Raw genomic sequence first — 19,133 nt, 5'->3', positions numbered from 1 at the left:
AGTTTGTTATTACCAGATAACAAACTATGGTGAACAAGGTGACTTTATGTCAACGGCACTAGATCCTGTTGTCGGTACAGTGTAGGTTCCTTTAGAATAGTTGGAAGTGTAAGAAAAGAGTGTGTTTTTCTAGCACCTGTGAAAGTATCAAAGAGGATCAGCGGTGAGAACGAAACACTGAGTATATTTGCAAAAAACAACAGATGAACGCAACTGTTAAAATGAATATACCAACACCAGTTTGATTGATATTCCCTTAAGACAATAACAAAATAAATTATTTATGAAAGCATGTTTGCAAATTAACCCCTGATCATTTGCATTTAAATGTGTTAATATACTAATAAATGTAATAGCCTTACCTGCTGAATTAGTCTTCCTCCAAGACATTAAATATCTCCAAGATACACATGATAAAACAACTACATGATAGCATCAATTCAAATATAACCTGGGCTGCAGAGAGTCTTAGTAAAAGTTGCCTTGCTGCTGCAGTGTGTTGGAGTTATTAATCGGCTCTTAAATTCCTGCAGCAGTTCTGAACTTTGGATTATTAGAAGTGCAGTGTAACCTCTTGAGGTTATTAGCAGCTAATTCACTGAAGGCTGAGGTAGAATGCTGAGTCCTTGCTGTGCAGGAACCGTCTGGGTGAAGTATGTCAGTGCAATTGAGCTCCAGCATAAAGAGTGGTTATGGAACTATGCTCAGTTTTTTTCTCTTTGAATTATACCATGTCGTGTGTGTGTGTGTGTGTGTGTGTGTGTGTGTGTGTGTGTGTGTGTGTGTGTGTGTGTGTGTGTGTGTGTGTGTGTGTGTGTGTGTGTGTGTGTGTGTGTGTGTGTGTGTGTGTGTGTGTTTTGGTTAATGAATGCGTTTGTACAACCGTGGATGCACACGTGAGGTCAAGCAAAAAAAAGTTGGTTATATCAGTGTTGGTTTCTTTTGATGTTTTTGGAATCAATTATTCAAATGCCCTTCGTCACCATGACTGTCACTTTTTGTTACAGAACAAAATTAGCTGTGAATGAGTGACCATGGGATTCAATGAGCAACAGATGTTTTCTTACAGTCACATTATTCTGACTGAGAGTTGTGAGACAGTCAAGAATAAAAAGTACTGCCCGCCAATAGCAGTGTACTGCACTCAAATGTGGAATGTGTGCAGCGCTTGCGTAATGATCAGCATGAGATGTCAGGCTGGATGAAGTTGCAGGTGCACCAAAGCAAAACAACAACATTTCAGTTTTTTCAGCTGCAAGACTTTGATCGGGGAAGGCTTTGTCCTTTAGAGCCTTCCTCTTTGAGGTGTTATGTAGTTTGGGCCATAAAGTAGGCTAAGGGTATTTTACAGAATATCTGTGCTTTTTGTGGAACAGTAAAGTGGAGGGTTGAAGCAGACAACACATTTTAACTCAATCATAGAGGTTGCATCTGTCACACTTCAGCCATAATTTAGTTTTTTCATATGTCTATTTCCTGATTCTTAACACTCATGTCATTTCAGACCCGGCCACTCCCCCCTGCTCTGCACTCCCTGTTGATTACTTTCACCTGGCCTAACCTAACCACACTCACCTGCTCCCCATCAGCTAATCAGCCCCTCAGTATTTATTCCACCCCATTCCCTTCAGTCATTGCCAGATTGTCAGATGTCCTTAGATGTCCTATCATAGTGTCCTTACCAAGCTCTCCAGCTTCCGGACATTATCCTGCATATTGATCCTGCCTGCCTATTTGTGTTTTACTTTGCATTCTGGACTTTGGACTTCCCCCTTGCCTGCTCCTTCCGGTATTGTTACTGCATCATTTGTCTACCTGGTTTTGGCATCCGATTAAAAGTGTTTCTGATCCTGAACCGTTCATGTGTCTTGCATTTGGGTTCTTGTCTGTCATTTTCCTGCCAGCATCTAGTGAAACAATATGGTTGCGTTCCGAATCGCATACTCTTTCTTTTTTCTATTCTACATACTACATCCGACGATAAAAAGAATCTAGTTAGGATGCAGTAGACATACTATTGGGACATACTTTTCTCTCTTATTTCATCATAACATTGCGCCTTGATCTTGCCTCTTGCTTTTATATCCGTCGCATCCCCGTTTGTTTTCATAACATGGACCTATAGGCTTCGTCGATGTTACGTCACTTCACGTGCGCACTGGATTGTGGGTCAGAATCGCCCAAATAGGATGCACTTTTCAACACTAACAATCTTGGCCGCATGAAGTAGACCATCCGGGTATTCTAACCATCCTAAATCTGGCCACAAGAATCGGGACATCCTAAATCTTTTTTCTACATACTATATAGTAGAAAGTATTGGATTCGGAACGCAACCTATGTGTTAGGAGAAGATTTAACAGGTAAAAGGACAAGGAACGTTCCCTGTAACCTGATATTTGTACATTTTGAGTAAAGTCAACATAGAGGATTGTATGTATATATTATATACATACAATAACAATACATACAAAATTGTCAACGATAGGGGTAATTTCTCAGAAGTAGGCTACAAAAGAGAAATAAAATAAAAAAAAATATCTATGATAGCCTAAATTAGAGTGTTATCAGTCTGTAACGATTTTCTCAAATATATAATTTGTTTTGATTGCCTTCTGGTTCTTACAGTAAGTCCTCTTACAGTGGTGCGATATTGTTTCAGTTCTTGATAAAATTGTCCAAAAGTTGGTTTGGAGTCCACCCATCTAGTTTTGTGGATTTGGAATTATTAAAACTATAATATCTCGTGTTCTTTTGTTCGGATGTATGGAAGGTAAAAAATAAAAGATGACTGGAAAAAGTTTCAGAGTTCTCAGTTGTTGTTTAATGAAGTGACATCACAGAACAGCGGATGCAGGTTTCAGAGACAGACAAAAAGTCAAAAAAGTAATGAGCCTTCTCGACAGCAAGGCTTTTTAACATATCTTGACAAAGTCTATTGATTGGTCTATCTTGTCTTGTTTCTTCTCGTCCAATCCTCTTCTTCTTCGCTCTTGACCTGAACTATGCCGAAAAGTAGAATTATGCTCCTGGCCTTGTAAGTAACTTGCATCTATGGTTTGGTCAGCTGAGTCAGGAAAATACAGTAGGCCTTTGTTTAAAATACATCTCTCTGTTCCTAGCCTCGTCTTTCTGGGAAAACATCTATAAAACTTACAAGAAGTTTTGTGCTATTTAACTCCCTTCCAACTGTCCCTGCTCAAAGGCCTGAAATTAGAAAATTTTAGATCACATGTTATAAATGTATTACTTGTTAGTTGATTATATATAAGAGTAAATGTAATTAACATATGGTTGGCTATAACATAATTAATATTTAAAAATTTAAATCCTGACAGAATCTTCCCAAAAATAGTATTAATTGTACAAAATAAACAACTTCCTTTTTCCAACTCAATGTTTTCGAAGCTCACAAAAATCTCTTTCCTGTAAATGAACTGTTTGCCCAGTTTTCCGACGAATAAACACCTCAGCATCCATCCAAAAAATTCTGGTATACATAGGCTACAATGATAAAATAAATTACCAATTGTTACTAAATCTGTATTAGGCCTAGGCTACTTAGTAGCTTGCAAGAATATTCAATATCCAGTCTAAACCTCTCCAATGTCTTTTTTGCTCAATATCTTTTATTCGAAACCTCTTCAACTTTATTATTCAGACAACATTTGCCTCCAACTATCCTATTTTCCTGCCAACTCATTTTCATTTTAACAGAAATGTAAGTCCAGCCATTCAACCAAATATAGCAAAATATAAGCGGTTCACTCGCGGGAAAATGTGTTTCCGGTTTGCGATTCCGTATGTTGCCAGCTTCCGTGTACAGCAAAGCGAAAAAAGGAAAGAAGATTAATGAATAAAGAAAATGACAAAGACTGGCTTTACACGAGTTTCTCTCAGACCCTTCAAAGGACACAAGCCAGCCTTAATTACAGCAGGCCGCAGCGCAGCCAGAGGAAGGCAAGGTTCCCCTTTCCCCAACTGAAGACCCGGCGCCGCGGGCTCCGCAACAGAGGACGGTAAGTGTTCCCTGGACCGGGAGCCATTGTCGTTGGTGAGAGCGGCTGACGCAAATGATTTTGGCCCGAAGTTACACCAGTAGAGGAGCAGCTGGCCACAACTTCATGTATGCCAAAATTCATTTACCCTACAGATAGGCTACACAAAAACTACGGGAGAACGTCATACAAATGTTTTTTTCACTAAACCTCTGGACCCAGCCAAAGTGTTTGCATGCTATTCATCTGAACCTGCTGGTGGAAAAAGATGACATAGCCTTAGGTGTGAATAGGTTAGGCTACTTTGCATCAGACGAACCCTATCAAAAAATTGGAGAATGGATTTACAATTTCCCTGGGCTTTGATGACATAGGCTAAACGAAGATTTTTACTAAGTAAAGTAACTGTAAAGGTAAGTAAGCTATTCAATATTTAGTTTTAATCTGTAAAAATGCATCAACAAGCAAATCTAAGCTGCATTCAAATGAAATGTAAAAATATTGGACTTTCCTTTTTTATAGATGCATTAAAATGTAGGCTACACCTGAATGAATAAATTAGCATAATAATCGTTTGGCAAATAGAAGTGGACCAGTACAGTAGGAACAAATACAGGGGAACACGGTGTAAACATCTCTGAGTAGGCTACTTTTTTAAATTTGTATTTTCTTTAACTCACCTGTAGTCCCATATATGTATATATCATTATAACAGCAGAATATTTTATATTTTGTTCTTCTAGGACAGGGGTTTTCAAAGTGTGAGAGAGTGAGCCCCCCCTCAGAGAACAAACCCTTTTTTTCCGCTAGTGCCTCCAATGTCCTGCTGGAGGAAAATAGTAGCCAGTGGAGAACCAGACCCTCCTAGGTGGGTCCGGGGGTATGCCCCCCTGGGAGATTTTTTTCACCTTTTTATAGTGAAATGCATGAATCTGGTGCACTTTGAGAGGAAAATTAAGAGGCTAAATATGAGGAATTTTGTGTGAACAAATAATTTGGAGACACTGGGTCTGATGAATTAGAAGCTATTGAAGAAGGACACATTGATTTTCCATAAAAATATTAATTTAAAATAAAAACATTTATGCAGGGTCCTCTTGGTTGGGCTTGGTGCACTTTTTCTTTAACGAGACCTATTTCTCTGTAATATAATGAATGCCTTTAAATGCAGTGAGAGGAACGAAGCAGATGAACTCTTGTCCAGCTATGCCGTGATCTTAACATATTCATCCGCGCCCCCCCTGCCATAACCCTGCGCCCCCCAGGGGGGGGGGGTGGGGGGGGGGGGGGGCGCCCCACAGTTTGAAAACCACTGTTCTAGGAGATGCAAAAAGGGCAGGTGATTAAACACCTCATTTGTCTGTAAATATGTGTTATTTAACAGAATTGTAGAACAAGGGAAAGTTAAAGCAATGCTCTAATTTTGTGTTAAAGCCACTACGAGTAACTTGGTCCCTTGGCGGCCCCTTTGGACAAAAGCGGTAGTATTTTTACAACGCAAGCTGTCGTGAAGCTGTTTTCTAGCTCGTGCCGGGCGTGCGAGATTCAAAAAATCAGGAAGCAATATAGTGCATGTCCATGTGTTGAAAGTGTGAGGGCACCGGACTCTTTTCGGCTCCGTGTGAGTGGTTAGTGACACAGCATCAACTAATGCCAGTAAGTGCTACACACACCTGATTGCAATGAGTTGATGCAGTGTCACCGAAGTACTCTCATGGAGCTGAAAGACTCCGTGTCCTCACAGAAAGCGAATGAACGAGAGACGGTAGTTAGTATGGATCACGATGAGGTAATGTGTTTATGTTGTAAATAATGACAATTTCAGATGAAAATGGTCGACTCATCTGATGATGGTGAGGCAAAATAAACTTTGTTTTAGTAGGCTTTCGCTCATTCATTTAGGAGTAAACACTGCAGTTCGCTCCCGTGAAATTGTGTATACGTTGCTTGGCAACGCCCTCCCGCTCGTCTACCACTCTCCCTTTTAGCTTTTCTTCATTGCATTTTTTATTTTTTTTTGATGGTTCAGCCCCGTTATCAGTCATTATGACGACAAATAACTGTCTCAAACAAAGCTCCCGCTCCCCTTCCCTCACCTGGAGGGATAGGCTTCTCAAATCGCGTTGTTGCGCCACACTGAAATCTGCGAACAATACGGATATGTGACCAAAGAGCCTGCACGCGCGAACCGAAAATCGGACTGGGTGTGCGACCAGACCAAACGCAGTAATAAAAACTATATAAAAACGTCTTTCTTTGCACTGATGGTCTCGTTTGCTGTTAAAGGTAATTTATGATTATCAGAGGAAACATGAAGCTGTTTAAAAGATATTTAAATGTTACTCGGAGCTGCTTTAAGTTTTGGTACAATATTTAAATTTTTGTTCTTGGAAATGCATTGAATTTTCAGGTTAATAATGAGGATCAATTATTTTTTGATGCATAGATTCGTACATTAGCAGGAATATTGCATAGTCGATCACATGGATATAAAAGCAGTGTTATGTTTACGACAGTCCAATAAAAATATTGTTGTCACTAAAATCAATGAACAATCACTGTAAAAAATTGCGATCTCAATATTGATCAAAATAATTGTGATAAGTAATTTTGGCCATAATGGTGCAGCCCTAGTTTGTCATACTGTGTGTGTTCTCAAAACCTCTCCCCTTTCCTTTCTCTGCGGCAGCACACACATCACACCAAAACACAAAACTGCATACATATTTGCACTGATGTCACTGATACTCCAAATCAATGATAGACTTAAAGGTGTTGTGCAGTGAAATGTATTATTCACAAGTATCTTATTACACTTTCAGCGCGTTCCAACCAACTGTGGATGTCTTTAAAACTTAAAACATATACTGTAAAAAAAATTTAGATAATTTTTTCCTTTATGAAAAAAGCAGGAGGCAGATGTGGCTGCAGTGCCCAAAACCATACCTAAGTGAGGCTGTGAAATGGGAATGAATTGAGGTTTATAATGCAATTGTTTATATATTATAGTAGTAGTAAGTGTAATAGTTGTTTTCATAGTATATTGCAGATCACATTCATGTGACACTGTCAATTTATTTCTATTTCATGCTGTTTTAAGGTGAGTGGTTTTCTGCAATATTTTTTGCAATAGGTTTTAGATCTTGTTTTTGTTGATTAATTGAACCTGTAGAGTCACAGTTCGGAAGGATTGGGGTTATGGTTCACTGCCCTCAATCTATGTTAAAGCCCCATAGGTAAATCACCCATAGAAAAGAGGAAAGATTATTATTATATCATTATAATAATAATACTTTTTCTATTTTCCATGAGTGATATTCTATCCCTAGGGTTTTGAAGCTATAATTCAAATGCCCATTGCTCGAGCATGATGCTGGAAAAATACAATAATTAGCTAATAACAAATCCCTTAACAATACAATGCAGTTTGTGCATATTTACAATACTTTCATCCTGATAAATCTTCTGGAAAAACACAGCTTTCCCTGAAAAACAAGGGAAACAATGGAACAAGTCACCAAGGCTGCTATGGTTTTTAAGACCAATTTTATTCAGAATGGGTCTGAGTGAAAATTGTATTATTGAATAAAAAAGAAAATAGACAATAAATTCACAAAGCCCACCACAAATCTCTACACCATTTTACAGCATCTACTGCAAATGGACATCCCTGCATCGCTGATGACAACAAGAGTTTATTAAACAAGTCTGTAACATGGATATGTTGAATATGCAGGTGTGAAAATGTCACCTTAGCCAGTTGAATGGTTTGTGTGAGACACAGCGTAGTAATGCAGGAAGAGTTTAATCCCACGGGGTAAGGTGTGTAGCTACCGTATTGACTGATAAGGTGTTTGTGATGTGATAGAAGCAGGGAGGAGTTTAGTTGTTGGCCCTATAGTGTGGCATGTCAGGGGGGAGTTTAGGTGTTTGCCCTAGTGTGGCACGTCATCGGGGGCAGGGATTTTCTCCAAACTGGGCTCCACGCCCCAGATCTCACGAGCATACTGGGAAATGGTGCGATCACTGGAGAACTTGCCACATCCGGCAATGTTGTAGATCACCTTCTTGGTCCATTCCTTAGGGTTCTGATGTGAGGATGAAAAAATTATTGAGTTTTAAGCGTTATCAGTAATTAATAATAGCTCAGAATCTCTTATTCATTTTCATGATATACCCATGCTAATTAAAATTATAATATTAATGCATGAAATACATTTGTGAATCATTCCTTTATAATAAGCATACCATGTAGAGGGCATTGACTTTCTCCTGGCATTTAATATAGTCTTCATAGTCAGCAAAGACCTTATAACTGTGAAGAAAAGAATGCAATATACTTAAAGGAAACAGACATATAAAACAATAATGTAGTACAATGTGAATGCATGTGATGGTTGTGTGTTTTTTAATTATGAGTATAACTAATGAACTGGGGTGCATCCAAAAGGCTGAGTTGTTTTGTATTTTTCTTATTGCACGCATGCAAGTTTATACTCATTGTTATTTGTACGCGTGTATGTGTGAGTGCGTGCCCTTCAGGCTGCTAATTTTTGATTTGTCTTTACCAGTCATGATGCATCAGCATGTTGACGATTTCTTTAAACAGGTCAGGCTGCTTTGGGCTAAAGAAGCCTCCAGCAATCTGGTCAACAGCCTGTTTCAGCTCAGGCAGGCGGTTGTAGTACTCCAGAGCGTTGTATCTAAACAGGACCGGAAATAAATAATATGTCCATTCAGAAAAACATTTTCAACATGTACATGCCCCTCCCCCCGCTCAGAAACGTCCTACCATAAATACTGTTAATTGAATTCAATGAGTGAGTCTGCCAGCATTTTCTACAATTGAACTTTCCAAAAAAAATAATGTTTTTCATCAGACTAGACTAACTTAATGGTGTCTTGTCTTCACAGGTCTTTCTGAATTAAATCACTTAGACGGCTGCCGCTTGTCCAGAATGCTTAAGTCACTGCACTGGCCTTCTGTGTGTACAAGGATAGATTTTAAAATCCTATTACTTACTTGATAAAGCACTAAATGGCTTCGGACACAGGCTTACTCAGTGCCCCTTGGATCAGAACCAAGCAAAAGTGTAGCAGCTTTTAGTTTCCATGCCCCCCTACTGGGGTACAAGCTCCCTGAACACTTGGTCTGCAAAAACCATCAATTTATTTCAATCAGATCTTTAACAGGTCTGTTCCCTATGGCTTTCAAATAAATTACATACCTAACTACCTGATCTGTCACTATTGATTAGCTTGCTTTTGTTTTTATTGTCTTTTAAATGTAGGCTTATTACTTTTAATTTCTAACTATTCGTCTGCCTGTTTCGAATTTAGTTTTTATTGTCTCTTAAATGCAATTTCAATGTTTTCTTAATGTCCCACTTTTAGGTATTTTTATGACCCTGTAAAGCACTTTTAACACGTTGTGTCTGAATGGTGCTATATAAATAAATTTGCCATGCCTAGTACGGAAAACCTCAGCTTAGGTTAACAAAACAATGAAGTAGGTGGTGACAATAATTAATACCAAAACCTTAATAAGTCTTGTAAATTGGCTCAAATAAGAAAAAAATAGGAGGAATTTTTTTCCTGCCTCTGCTCCCTTTAGGATTATGGCAAGGTCAAAATTGTTATTCAATTCGTAGACAAAAATGTTGAGACTTGCAGTTCTATATCATCCTACTTAAAGGTGGAGTCAGAGATTCTGGAGAATGCATGTTGTCAAAATATTTTTTTGTCAATCAGTGAATATCTCCTCACAATCCACCACTTCCCCTCCGGATGATGTTGGTTGAACGGGTAAAAACCCAAGGTGAACTGATTTTAATTGGCTACATAAACAAAATATGTTTGAGGCAGAAGTAGCAAAATATTAATATGACGTTTGGGACGGATCGGGGCCCCGTTCCTCACCCTTTCTTGGTCATTGCATCAACCTCGTCCACCAACATGCCAAAGATGAAGAAGTTGTCCTCGCCGGCTTCCTCGGCCATTTCCACGTTGGCTCCATCCATGGTACCGATGGTCAGAGCGCCGTTCAGCATGAACTTCATGTTGCCTGTGCCAGAGGCCTCAGTGCCAGCTGTGGAGATCTGCTCTGACAGGTCGGCTGCGGGGATGGCTGAAAGATGACAGAGTAGAGAGTTGATGACTATAATAAGCAGTTTGTGTTCTATTGTGTTTATCCCCTGTGTGGGGATTTCTGCGCCATGATGAGCATGAAGTCAGATAGTAAGAGAGAGGGAAAGGCCTTAGAATTGAGCAATGATCACCTCTTTCTGCCAGTGTAACTCTGTAGTTCTCCAAAAAGATTACTTTGAGACGGTCTCCGACCACAGGGTCATTGTTGACCACCTCGCCAATAGCTGTGATCAGACGGATTATCATCTTGGCAGTGTGGTATCCAGGAGCAGCCTGCATGAGTATAACAGAATAACAGAAAGATGAATAATGTCTGATTTATCGAAACTATGGGTGTAGCCTAATGTTTTTAAAGCCTGGTTGTTTGCTGTTAGACTACAAACCTTTCCTCCGATCATGACAGTCCTTGGAGTCCACTTCTTATTTGGCTCCTTCTTGATGCCTGTGGAGATATGAAGAGACTACCGGACTGAAGCGTCTGTCTTGGTGTTTGGCAAAATTCTGTTCCCCGAAATAATCTAAAAAACCCAGAAATTCTTGAACGTGCACTCACGGTTATAGTAGGTGATGATGTGCAGACAGTTGAGCAGCTGTCTCTTGTATTCGTGGATCCTCTTGACTTGAATGTCGAACATGGAGTTGGGATTAATCTTCACCTTGTAGTGCTCCTCCAAGTGCACAGCGAACTTCATCTTATTTTCCTGAATTATCAAAACATGGACTTCGTCACATAAAAGAAAACTAGCTCTCCTTTAACTTGTATGGTTATCTACGGTGGCTCTGAGCATTCAGAGAATAAAAAAAAATTCTGTTGAGGAGAAAAGCCCAGTCGGACTGCAGCTGATCATGGGCTAAACAGTAGCCTAAAGTTTGTCCCTCAGTTCCCGGTGCGATTTCTGATTAATGAATGAACAGTAAACAATCTTTAAAATAATTGTAGGCCTATTAGATGATTATGGGGCCCACTGTAGTCCGGGAACAAAGGCAATTGCCTACCTTTGTCTAATGGCTAAGTTCACCTCTGCAAACACACACACACACACACACACACACACACACACGTAATTTTCAAAATCAACATTTAGGTCATTATTCTCATACTTGATATCCTGGTCATGAATTGTGTGTAAAAATAGAGAAAAGTGTGTTTTTAGAACAGGAATTTTATTTATTTATTTTATTTATTTATTTAACCAGGAAAGTAAATGTAAAGTAAAAGTAAAGGAATAAAAGACGATAGAGTCGGATAGCGTCATTGGTGCCGTCCTGCAGCCAGCCAGCCACGTTATTGATGAATGAGAGGGCGATCCTGATGTCGTAATTACGAGATCTTTTCCTGGTGTGCAAATGGCTAGATAAGGTGAGGAATTTATTTTTATTTGATGAATGCTCAGCGCAAGCGTAGTTATCTGCATGTGCTGTAAAAAATATTTTTCAGTTAACTAATTCTAAAAACTCACAATAAGATATAACAGAGAAATACGCAATGTTGAGAATGAAACAACTATGCTAAGTGTAAAAGAGAAGGAACAAGCAGCCGTGCAGATTGGCTCTTCGAGAAGATTGAATGTACGGTATATTAAGGGAACAATCTGCGTATCTTATGTTATCTTTAAATGGCAAAGATTGCTTGATGTGGAATATGTGACACATCTCTCCAGGGCTTAGCGCTACAGAGCAGCAGATGGATTGATATAGGCTATATCAAACTATTATAAAGCACAGTTATCAGAATCATACTAGTGTATATTCCAAATTGACAGCGTCAAGATTAAATAATGCATGAATTACGTCACCTGCTTCACTTTGGCGACGTCGCGAATGAAAGCCTCGTCATTCACGTATTTGCAGAGACCCTTCAGCTGGTCCAGGTCACGAATGAAATCCTCGCCAATTCTCTGTTAACATACAAATGGGGACAAAGGGAATGAAAGATATTTCTCCTTCTGATGTTGTTTGGGTGAAGGATGTGTGCGAAACACAGATTACCTCAGCGATGACCTCAGCCAGGCCCGGGTTGCACATAACCAGCCAGCGGCGAGGAGTGATGCCGTTGGTTTTGTTTTGGAACTTGTTTGGCTCCATTTCATAAAAGTCTTTGAAGCTGCAAGAGGAGTGAATCACCACATGTATTAGATTAGCAGCCTATGGAATGATAAAGGCTGGGGATTTTATGAGACAGATACTACATATTACAAATACTTATAATCCATATTGAATTGGCATTGCAGGCAAATTAATGTTTTAATTTAGGATACATACAGAGTAGCTTTGAGGATGTCGGAGTGTATCCGGGCCACACCGTTGACAGCATGGGAACCCACAATGCTCAAATGAGCCATGTTGATCCTCTTCTGTCCGCCTTCCTCAATGAGGGACATGCGGCTCAGACGACCACTGTCACCAGGAAACTTAGCAGCAACCCTCTGTGAAAAAAACAAAAACACAGGGTTAAAAAAAGACTCATAACAGGTTCTTTTTATTTTGCTTTCTGATGGATACATTTCCATCATTTTCTGATCGGTTTACTGTGTCATTGCAGTCACTGTGACTATTTAACAACATCTCTCTAAGAAAATACATCCAGTATCGAAATTGCAATTGTCACGCTACTTGATTTCCTGCTTTTCTATCTTAGCGTGTTTCTGATTGTATACTGTGTTTAAATTTTACTCTGTAGGGTTCTATTAAATGTGACCTTGAATGTCACCCTCACCAAAACTGATTGATTGCACCAAGCTTTTACATTATGCACCTTCTTGTACATTGTTATTTAAGCAGACAGATTATAGCCTCTACACATAATGGAAATGATCAAATGTTGCAATGTGCAGTACTAACCTCCAGGTGGCGACGGTTGATCTCATAGACAATTTCAAGGTGACGGGGAAGCAGATGAGCAAAGAGTTCCACTGGCCAGCGCTCCAGAGCTTCGGGCAGCACTGTGTGATTGGTGTAGGCACATGTGCGCACACAGATATCCCAGGCCTCAACACCAGCAAGAGAAAATACTTAACTTGTTGTGCAATGCATAGTGAAAATACAGACTTCAGAAACACTAAATAATAAAGTTATGCCATATAATTCCTCTTTTTGGTGGTGGTAAATAGTTCATTAACCACACTAAATGGGTAATGCCAAACTCCAAAATATTGCAAGTGAATCAACATGAAGTTTGCAAAACAAAATAAGTTCTGCTGTTGCGCAAGTGTCACTCCTCCTCACCTGGTCCCATTCAAGTTTCTCTTCATCAACCAGGACCCTCATCAGCTCAGGGATAGCCAGGGCTGGGTGAGTGTCATTGAGCTGGATGGCAACCTGAATAACGCAGAACATTATTGAATGTCAATGCAGAATCGAAATCCGCCATTAAGAGCATTGTAGAAACCATTCATATCAACTATTCTCACCAGAAACAATAAAAAGCCATCTACAACCTGTTCAACACACTGACAGAGCCAGTTTAACGATAGAGAACATCAGGGGGAAATCTTTTTTGACAAACTATTTTGTTGAGTTTTTTTTTTACTTCACCTTGTCAGGCAGTTTGTTGAAGTCTGTGCGAGAAATCTCCCTGGAGCCAAACTTAGAGACCTTGAAACGACGGACGATGTCTTGCAGGGTGGCAGACACCACGAAGTATTCCTGCTTCAGACGGAGCTCCTTTCCTTCAAAGAACTGAGGATGAAGACACATATTTGTCTTTGTTCTGCTGGCACACATGAATGCATTTCTCCTCTATTCATTCTGTTCTTGACACACGTTTTTATCATATTAGTGACTGGAATTGAAGTTTGGTATAATACCTACAAACATGGAGTGTAAAGAAACTTGTAGCTAAGCTTCAACAGCTTAATATCTAACGTGTTGCATGTTTATGCAATTTAAATAATTTAAGTGTGACATCAAACACCAATATTTGATATGCAGTGCAATGTATTACATTTGTACATTGTGTAAATGTAAGTTCCCTTTAACCATTATTTGAGATATTTACAGAGCTGAATTCAATGTTTGAGGGAGTCCTTTACAGTTTGAAATGTATATGATTTATTCTTCTGAAAAGCAATTTGTTTAATTTCACGGTAATTAGGCCATAAAACGGTAGACGTAACTACTGAATGTTAAAGGCAGCATTGTTATCAGTGTTTTAGTGTTATCGTTTGTTTACAATGCTTGACTAAGTGTACTGTCTACAAGTTGGAAGATGACCAAAATAAACTAAAACATGGATAAGGTTTTTATTGAGTCAGCTGAGGAAAAGATTTCACCATTTGCAGTCACACAGCATATTTGTCTAATTGAGAGGTATTGCAGAGAAATTGTAAGGGTGTTATTTTCATAATGAACTGGTCCATTTTTATGTATTGAGGGAGTTTAGGCAATCAATTAGTCTGTTAAAATCAAATCAAATTTGGTTATCAAACCGCAAAGTGAAGCTTCAATATAAACAATGATAAATCTTTTCATTTTGATTTACTAATCAATTAATCCACTTATTATTTCAGTGCTATATATTTTTAACTGAAATACACAAGATAGAATTGCAGTGTGACACCTGAACTGAAACAAAGCTGCAATATCTGGCTCATAACCATTTGTGCTCTCACTGGCACGGACGTAAAGTACCAGACCTGACATGAGTTATAGCTCAAGCTAGATGGTTATCTCCCAAATCCTCCCTCTTTAGCCCCAGGTAGTCAGCACATGGTGGTCAGCTCCTATGTCGGCTATAATATAGATAGCTTCAGAGGAAGCTTAAAGAGCACGGTGGCTCTAGCCGAAAAAAGGACTAAGGACACGAGTTGGGGTCCAATTTATGGAAATCCTCTTCACTGAGTTAAGATAAGCCATCCAGTTATACAGGAGCCATACAGTCCACAGCTCCTAGACCGCTTACTATTCAGCAGCTATTTCCTCCTTATACAGGTTGTGTGTGGCAATCCTCTGAGTGTGGTCGTAGAGGCTTAAACGGTAATACAGTCATACTTTCTTACATTGTCGTTGGGATAAAGCACACGGGAGATATTCTCAGCCAAGTTTCTGTCCAAAACAGCCTGAATGTAGCCGCCAACATTGACTGTAAGGGACAAAAGAGAATAGAAATTGATAAGCTCCTTTCCTAAATGAAATTTCACTTGGCTGTTGCATAATTTGAATATTTGACCATCATGCCGGACACTTACAGTCCTTAAGGTTAAAGTCGCAGGGTGCCTTCGCAGACCAAAGCCTCATGGTGTTGACAATGTTGTTTCTGTAGCCAGGGACAGGGGTGTCATATGGCAGAGCCAGCACAGTCTGCCATCACAACCCAGGAAGACACAAACATTTGAAATTGATACTTATATCCTCTCAGGAAACTGTAATGCATATTCATATGCTAAAAAAAACATATTTTCACCTGAGTGTCAACCCATTTGACACCATCGGGGTGATGCTCAGTTTTGCCATAGAATTTCACTGGACGCATGTACTCAGGACGTGCCTTCTCCCAGGGATTACCATAGCGCAGCCAATCATCAGCCTCCTCAACCTGGACAATGACATTTATATTGATGGGGAAGAAGCACCTATGAATAAAAAATGTCAAGGAACCTCATGCATCATGATATTGATGAAATAATTAATCCAGCAGGTTATTTAAGATGAAAATAAACCCCTGCAGATGTGTGTGCCCCCTGAAAGAAGTTTACAAAGTTTCTTGAGAGCATGGAGAGAGTAATACAGATGGAAGCGGATCAATTCTAACCTGCCAGCCATCGACGATTTTCTGATTGAAGATACCGAATTCATAGCGAATGCCGTAACCATAGCCAGCCAAACCCAGAGAAGCCATGGAGTCCAGGAAACAGGCTTAAAGCAACAGGAAATAAGCAGATAAACCTCTGACAGAAAACATGCATTATTTAAGTCAATCCATATGGATAATGATTGCTTGAACAACATCCAACACAAAGGGTGTAAAGATCCTCACCGGCAAGGCGGCCCAGGCCACCATTTCCCAAGCCAGCATCTTCTTCCATGTCCTCCAGTTCCTCCATGTCCAGACCCAGCTACAGCAACAGAACACAACATGGAAAAATTAACGATCATTTTGAGATGACCCTCTATAGTTGGAAAAAAAAATATTCTCCAGTTATTATAGGGATAAATGGAGCATCTTTTAGTCACCTGGTACGAGGCCTCATCGCACGCGTTCTCCAGTGCAAGGTTCACCATGGTGTTTTGGAGGGTGCGGCCCATGTAGAACTCAAGGGAGATGTAGTACACACGCTACAATTCAGGAAGAAGGAAAGAAATTATCAATGTCAAACCCAATGAAGAGTCAGAAACTATTTCATGGACGTTAACCGTGTCATTGTATGATTACGGTTACAGAAAATGTCTGTACAGTAGCATGATGGGTTTAGATTTGGCATTGAAACAGAAAATCTTGGAAATCATAGACCAAATGTCAAAAAACATCCAGTGTTTCAGTGACATCTTCATGGGGTGGCTTTGTGGTTAAGAGAGCATATAAATGTGCTACCTGTGCCTGTGTTTAACCTTTGCCATTTAGTTTTTTCGACCCTTCTCTGACATGTAGGGGCAGACGCAGGCTGGGGAAGGCTAAGGAGAGATGAGTAGGGACTGGGGAACAGATTGCTTTGGGTATTACATAACGGCAACATTTTGACCCTGGCAAAAATAGCTTCTGTAGAGGTCGCTGTAAAGGTCAGCCTGAGCCTGATACCCTTTAATTGTGGAGTGATAGGAAAGGTGGTCCGGATAGATGTGTAAAATAATAACGAATACTGACAGAGCGATATCAAAGAATATATTACAGGATCCCTTGAATTAGATATGAATTTATGTTCCAAATCTTAGCTGCCTTCAGTCCCTTGTTAAAATCTCACTGTGCTCATTAGCTCTTTCAATAATGCATATAAGCAAAGTGAAAAATTAATCTTGTTGTATTTGCGATGGTAACTTTGCACTTGACCTGACCTACTGCACAAAATTCTAGACAGAGCTCGGATGTCCGCCCTCCTCCTGGGTTTAGGTGGGCAGCTTTAAGGGGATTCACCTTTGACCTTTTAGAACAAGGCCATACAGTAAGAAGGTCAAATTCGCACTGGAGGCTCCAAGACCATCTAAGTGTGATAAAGCATGTTGTGTCCAGTGAAATAGAATAAAGTAGTAGAAAAATATCCCTTTATTCAGTAGTTGTAATTGATCTTGCAGGTAACATGTTTGCATGCTCACTAAATGCAGTTGCCCGGGTTCACTCTGCTCCTGAACACGCTGTTGTAAATGCACACAGTTGTGTGTTAAATTTTCGAGCAATAACGCTGCTTCATTGAAGCAATGCCCGCTTCCCATCATTCTTTTAAAGCTCCCATATTATACACTTTTCGGTACTATTATACACCATATTATATGGTCTTAGTGGTCCCTAATACGTTTTTCTTTAATTGTTTGCTGAAAAAAACTTTCAGATCATTTATTGTACTATGCTGATGTTCAGCTAATCTCACAATGGCCTATTTTTTAAAAAGAGCTGCAGCTCCCCTCGTAAATATACAATCTTTGAGCTCCAATCTTTGGGGGGGGGGGAGTGGGGGAAAGGGGGAGAGTGAGAAAAGGAGAGATTGTTATTTTTTTAAATATTTTGGCAGTCTCTAGGCACACCGTGGACCCATGGATATATTAGAACACATTTAAAAAGTGCATTTAGCATAATATGTGACCTTTAAGGTTCTTCCTGCAGCTGTAAGTAAATAACGCTGCACTTGTTACGATAGAGCTTTTGCTAAACTCGGATGACCTTGGAGGTATGTGCTCATATGACATAAAGCTCTTTGCTTTATAGTCAGCCGTTATGGGAACAGAAGGTCACGGCGAGGTTTTAAGTTTCATCACACTGTAAGAACGGCTACATACCAGCAGAGTGCTAAGAAGCATCTGCTAAGTTTTAATGTCATTGGCCTTTGGAAGTACTGTACAGTGGAAGAAAGCCTGTCCGCTTTTGAAAAGGCTCCATGGCCTTTGTTAGTACGAATCAGGTTATTGCACTGAATGTTAATGAGAACACTGATCGCTGTGCACTGGATGGGCAGCGAGTTCACAATGCAACAGACTCTGCATTTAAAGCAAGAACCTGTTGTAAGAGCAATTATAGGAGTATTATTATCTTCTGTATCACAAACACAAGATGCGATACCATTATTTTATGCCATTCAAATAAAAGTTCCTTTTGAGAAATGAGTTTACTGTAAGTCTTGTGTCTTTGGGTGCTGTTATGACTGGAACTTACTTTGGGGTCCTTCTCGTAGTAATACTGCTGGGTTCTGATCCACCTGCCAACCAAGTGGTCCCGCACAGTGTTGGCGAGAGCAAAGTAGTAATCCCTTTTGGTTGCCACATTCCTGTCCTTGACCAGCGTGAAGTGCAGATGTCTGTTGAAATTCAGCTTCAGCTCTGCAACGTTTTCAACACCGGCGAGGCCTCGCACGGAAATCTGTTTTTTTCTATCATGGTCAGACAAGGGCTTAGACATGTTGGCACTAGTTGTACCAGCTCAGGGCTGATTGTGGAAAAACAATGTAAACAGTTAGGCAGCAGGCACACACTACCACAGCCCAGACACACAGCAACAGAGGAGCCAACACCACAGGCTCAGGTTCAGCTTTTAAATAGCACAACAACTATGAATATTTAGCAGAGGGTGGAGCAGATGGTGTATATATAAGGTAAGGGGTGGGGTATGTGTTGGGGAAAGAGGTTGTAACCTTTCAATTATTTGACACATGAATAGCTAATCAAAGATATGAGACTGGCAGCATCACATGCCATCTTAGAGGATGATGACCTCATGTACATTGTATTCGTTCATCATATATATTATGGGGAACAGAAGGTTAAATTATGTCCCATCTACTTTTTTGTTTTCTTATTTGATCTAGATCTTATTTGAAAGCAGTAAAAACAATCTGAATCTTCATAAAA

At 39.8% G+C, this 19,133-nt stretch overlaps 1 protein-coding gene across 1 annotated transcript; it reads right to left on the bottom strand.

Annotated features, from left to right (window-relative positions):
• Positions 1 to 7,519: 7,519 nt before the first annotated feature.
• LOC307260222 (glycogen phosphorylase, muscle form-like) lies at positions 7,520 to 18,777 on the bottom strand. Its single transcript, XM_080040398.1, has 20 exons — positions 18,442 to 18,777; positions 16,317 to 16,418; positions 16,120 to 16,198; positions 15,895 to 15,998; positions 15,547 to 15,678; positions 15,332 to 15,443; positions 15,143 to 15,225; positions 13,680 to 13,823; positions 13,371 to 13,463; positions 12,987 to 13,133; positions 12,408 to 12,571; positions 12,135 to 12,249; positions 11,942 to 12,043; positions 10,699 to 10,846; positions 10,529 to 10,587; positions 10,277 to 10,418; positions 9,918 to 10,125; positions 8,567 to 8,701; positions 8,247 to 8,313; positions 7,520 to 8,086 (listed from the first exon to the last, which is right to left on the bottom strand). Exons 1-20 carry the CDS (start codon positions 18,682 to 18,684, stop codon positions 7,934 to 7,936), a joined length of 2,532 nt encoding a protein of 843 aa, XP_079896524.1. The 5' UTR covers positions 18,685 to 18,777; the 3' UTR covers positions 7,520 to 7,933.
• Between the last annotated feature and the right edge of the window lie 356 nt (positions 18,778 to 19,133).

Source organism: Ammodytes marinus, assembly GCF_949987685.1.
Source record: "Ammodytes marinus genome assembly, chromosome: 14".
NCBI classification, from domain to species: domain Eukaryota; kingdom Metazoa; phylum Chordata; class Actinopteri; order Uranoscopiformes; family Ammodytidae; genus Ammodytes; species Ammodytes marinus.
Note: the sequence above shows the minus strand (reverse complement) of the source record. Positions and strands in the feature narration are given on the sequence as shown.